This window comes from Nicotiana sylvestris, chromosome 9, assembly GCF_000393655.2.
Source record: "Nicotiana sylvestris chromosome 9, ASM39365v2, whole genome shotgun sequence".
NCBI lineage: Eukaryota > Viridiplantae > Streptophyta > Magnoliopsida > Solanales > Solanaceae > Nicotiana > Nicotiana sylvestris.
The window spans coordinates 8,089,099-8,093,891 of NC_091065.1; the positions used below are offsets into that span (position 1 = coordinate 8,089,099).

The following is a 4,793-nucleotide window of genomic DNA, read 5'->3' on the forward strand; positions in this document are numbered from 1 at the left end:
GAATAAGTTATTTAATTAATTTATTTGTGTAAAATTAGTTTAATAAGTAAGATTAAGGAAGAAATTTGGCCAAATTTGAAAGAAAAAGTGTCCAAGAGTGCAAAGATAAAGGGCTACCATTTAAAGAGTCTGAAACAACGTAGTTTCGCCTCAAAACTACGTCGTTTCACTAAATGAAATAAGATCAAATCATATTCATCCATTCCATCTTGATCCAATGGATCTCATTCACTCTTGGCTTAGGTATTTAAAGCATCAAAAATCTGAAAATTGTTCACCCATAATTCTTTTCTCCTTCTTCTCTCTTCTCTCTCTCTTCACTCTCTCTACGCCGCCCTAGCTCCGCCCACCACCGCCGGCTGGAAATCGCCGGCGGCGGCGGACCACCTCCAAACACCTCCAAATTCACACCATGTAATCTCCACAACTTTCTCTTTCCATATCCCAAACCAAATCCTTCAAAAATCCCTCAAACTCCTTGATCTTAGATCTAGGAAACTTTCCCGTCACTTTTTTACCCATATTCTTGAAGCTCCAACCACTACCGCCCCACAATACCTACATCAATGGATAGCTCCCCAAGACCTAGCTATTGATGCCAATGTCACCCTGAAAATCTGGCGATTGAAATCCGGCCAAATTCCGGCGACCTCCCCAAACACCCTCTTGTGGCATACCACCATTTTTTCGGCCACTTGAATTATAAAATGGTAAAAATCCTATTATTTTTTGTGGCTAATTTTTTATTTTATTTTTATTTTTTCAAATTTTATTTTGTCTATTATTAATTATTTTAGCATTAGTTTTTGAAGTTTGAAATGTTAAATTTTCTGTTTTTGCACTTGTTGAAGTAGTAAAATAGTTTTGTATTGATAAAAGTGAGGTAGTGAAAAAAATATACTTAAGAGTATATGGTACTTGTTGGGCTGTTTATTTGATGCTGAAGACTCTTTGAGTACAACACTCAAAAGTCAAATTGTTTGGTGAGAAAATGTAGATCTTTGGACAGTGTTTGAATAAAAGTCTGTCTTTGAATAGTGGAGAGCAGATTTCTTTGAAATACTTGACAAGATTTGAACCAAAAAGTCTGGCCTTTTGAATTTAAGAGCAGATTTTGTAGAAAGATCTGTCAAAAAGATTGATTTTTAATTTTTTGAAATAGCTGGTTGTTTTGATATATAGGGGGACTCCATCACATTTCTGGAGAGCATTTTTATAATTGCTTTGTCACAAAAACAAAAAAAAATTCAGCAGTTGAACACATGAAAAGCAAGTTGAAATGGTAAGCTTTGGGAGTGAATCTTAGAGTGCAAACTTTTAAAAAAAGTATAAGTCCTCTTTAGAGTTCGTTTCTAGGTTCCCTCTCTAAGTTTTCGGGTTGTTTTAACACGGATTTGCTGCTGGTTTTATGCTGCTTTAGTTGCTGAACTACTGTTTATTCTTTTGCTACCAGTAAGTTTAAGGTAATTGGTTTGTGGTAAATCTGGCAGCACATCATTAGTTCACAAGACCTAAGGGTCTAGTAGTAATGGATAATAGTGATAAAATTGAGTTGGTCAGTGACAATCAGCAGGGTCAGTCAGTTGTGCAAGAGTCTGAGGAGATAAGAAAATTGAGACAACAACTGTCAGATGTATATCAAGCTTGGGTTTCCGGTCGACCTCCACCCCAGGGTCCCTCAGAGGGAACATACACCATACCCCGGGATACTCAACCATCGCTCCATGCAACGAGCGACCCCATTCTACCACCAGGGTATATGCTGAACTACAGCCTCCATGCTGCCCCCAGTACCTCTAATATGCGACCTCTAGTCGCACCGCTCAGGAACACCCCTCTAGTCGTGTCTGGCGCACCGGTATATAAATCCCTCCACCACCTCCTGTGATGAGGCCAAATAATGAGCCACCATCTCATGTTTATGATGGACAATACTATTCTCCGAATATGGCTTTTGGGGTCTTGGCTCCATACAATCAGACTCCTCGATACGAATCACCAGTGGAAAATGAAATGCCTGCCACGATGATTGAGCCAGATGAGATGGTCAGGAAAATGAAAAGTCTTGAACAGAATATAAAGAACATACAGGGACTAGGTGGTCACAAAAGTGTTTCATTCAGTGATCTATGCATGTTCCCTCATATCCATTTGCCACGAGGTTTCAAAACTCCAAAATTTGAGAAATATGATGGACACCGCGACCCTATCGCCCACTTGAAAAGGTACTGCAACCAGCTGAAGGGTGCAGGAGGAAAGGAAGAGCTGCCGATGGCTTACTTTAGGGAAAGCCTTGTGGGGGTAGCTTCCGAATGGTTCATTGACCAAGACATCTCTCACTGGCATGTTTGGGATGACATGGCCCAGTCCTTCGTCAAGCAATTCCATTATAACATTGATATTGCACCAGACCACAATTCCCTATCCAATATGAAGAAAAAGCCGACGGAAAGCTTTAGGGAGTACGCCATCAAGTGGAGGGAGCAAGCGGCCAGAGTTAAGCCGCCCATGGATAATCATGAGTTGATCACTGTCTTTTTGGAGGCTCAAGAGCCTGATTATTTCCAAAACATGATGTATGCAATGGGTACGCCTTTTGCTGAAGCAATAAAGATAGGGGAAATGGTCGAAAATGGCCTAAAGACTGGCAGAATTGTGAGTCAGGCTGCTCTCAAAGCCACTACCCGAGCGATCCAAAATGGGTCGGGAAGTTTTGCAAATAGGAAAAAGAGAGATGAAGGTTCTATGATGATCTCGCGATCTAGGGAAGTTCAAAGAGGGGCATCGCACCCTTATGTGCAAGTTCAGCAGGGGCAATCCAGCTACCCTCAACATTACTATTCCCTGCCAATTCCTCAATACTCTGTAGGCCCTCCACAATATACAATGTTCAATGCTCAATCATATGCTCGGCCTCCCAATCAACAGGTACGGGCACCAGCTCTAAGGGGCCCCCAACCTCAGCAACAAAATTTTCGGGCACCCTACAATGCTCTTTCCAGGCAGGATTATGGTCAAGAGCAGAGGCTGGCAGAAAAATTCACTCCATTGGCTGAATCATACTCTAGTCTATTCCAGAAGCTGAAGCAAATGGGAGTGATTGGACCCATCGCTCCCCACCACATGCATCCGAATTCACATGGATTTCAAGCAAATGCTAGATGTGAATATCATTCAGGTTCCCCGGGGCATAGAACCGATGACTGTTGGACTATGAAAGGAGCCATAGAAAGACTCATTTCTGAAAAATTAATTGTAGTAATGAATGGCGAGGACCCTCCTAATGTGACAAACAACCCGTTGCCGGAACACAATGATGTTCATTTCGTGGGAATGAGTGGCCGAGATCAGGAATACGAGCGGGTTGACCAAACAGAAATGGCAGTGGGAGCAATTCAAGAAGGAAAAAGTCTAGAAGTAAGACCAAGCTGAGATGTTCCGTTGATTGTGAAAGGCGTCCCGAACTCAGAAAAGGTAACTTTATTTGTGCCCAAGGTCTCGAGGTTAGAGGTTCGCTCTAATGTTCCAAGCCCAAGGTTGTATGTCCTAGGAGGCCACCCCGTCACAAGGCAGAATCGGGGCGGTACGAATGGCATAACAGAGCCGATCATAATCAAACCTGCCGTGCAACCCCATGTGACAAACACAAAAACTGTTCCTTGGAACTACAACAAAACTGTGATGACCTACAAAGGCAAGGAAATCATAGAGGAAGTGGGGGAAACTGGAGGTTTAACTCGATCGGGGAGGTGTTATTCTCCAGAAGAGTTGATGAAGGCCAAGAAAATCAGAGGAGGCCAATTGTCAATAAAGAAGCCAGTCACTTAAGCTGAGGCAGAAGCGTTTTTGAAGAAAATGAAAGCTCAAGATTACTCAATCATTGACCAGCTAAGAAAGACTCCTTCCCAAATCTCTCTACTATCTCTACTCATACATTCCAAAGAGCATGCTCGTGTACTAATCAAGGTCCTGAACGAGGCACATATCTCATAGGAGACCACAGTGAATCAGTTAGAGAAGATGGCCAATAGATTTTTTGAGGTAAACAGAATCTCATTTATCAATGATGAACTTCCCGAGGAAGGAGCCGGGCACAATAGGGCTTTGAACTTGATGGTCAAATGTGAGGGGCATTATGTAAAGAGAGTCATGGTTGATGGAGGCTCAAGTGTAGATGTATGCCCTCTATCTACTTTTTAAAGCATGAAGATCAATACGGACAGAATCCGACCCAGCAATGTTCGCATCCGGGCTTTCAATGGCTCAGCGAGAGATACCATGAGGGAAATCAACCTCACCATGACGATTGGGCCGGTGGACTTTGAGATTGTTTTCCAAGTAGTGGACATGGTCACTTCTTATAACTTTCTTCTTGGAAGGCCATAGATCCATACAGCCCGAGCTGTGCCAACCACCTTGCACCAGATGCTCAAATTCGAACATGACGGGCAAGAAATTATTGTTCACGGAGAAGACGAGTCTTCCGTTTATAAAGACCCATTAATCCCCTGTATTGAGGCCAAGGAAGGGTCTGAGTCCATTTTCTATCAGGCTTTTGAAGTGGTGTTGTGGACCATGTCGAGGAAGGAAAGCCCATTCTGCATCCTCGTCTTTCCGCCACATCTGTAATGGTGGCTACGGTTATGATGAGACAAGGTTATGAGCCAGGAAAAGGTTTGGGGGCATTATTGCAAGGAATTTTAGAGCCTATTTCTCCGTTAGGAAACCAGGGTACTTTTGGCTTAGGCTTCAGGCCAACACAAGCAGACAAAAACAAATCCAAACACCGCAAA

General features: G+C 42.8%; 1 protein-coding gene across 1 annotated transcript; it reads left to right on the forward strand.

Moving 5' to 3' along the window:
- The first annotated feature begins 1,887 nt into the window (after positions 1-1,887).
- LOC138877213 (uncharacterized) lies at positions 1,888-3,432 on the forward strand. The gene has a single exon (XM_070156805.1). The coding sequence runs from the start codon at positions 1,888-1,890 to the stop codon at positions 3,430-3,432; it is 1,545 nt and encodes a 514-aa protein (XP_070012906.1).
- The last annotated feature ends 1,361 nt before the right edge of the window (positions 3,433-4,793 follow it).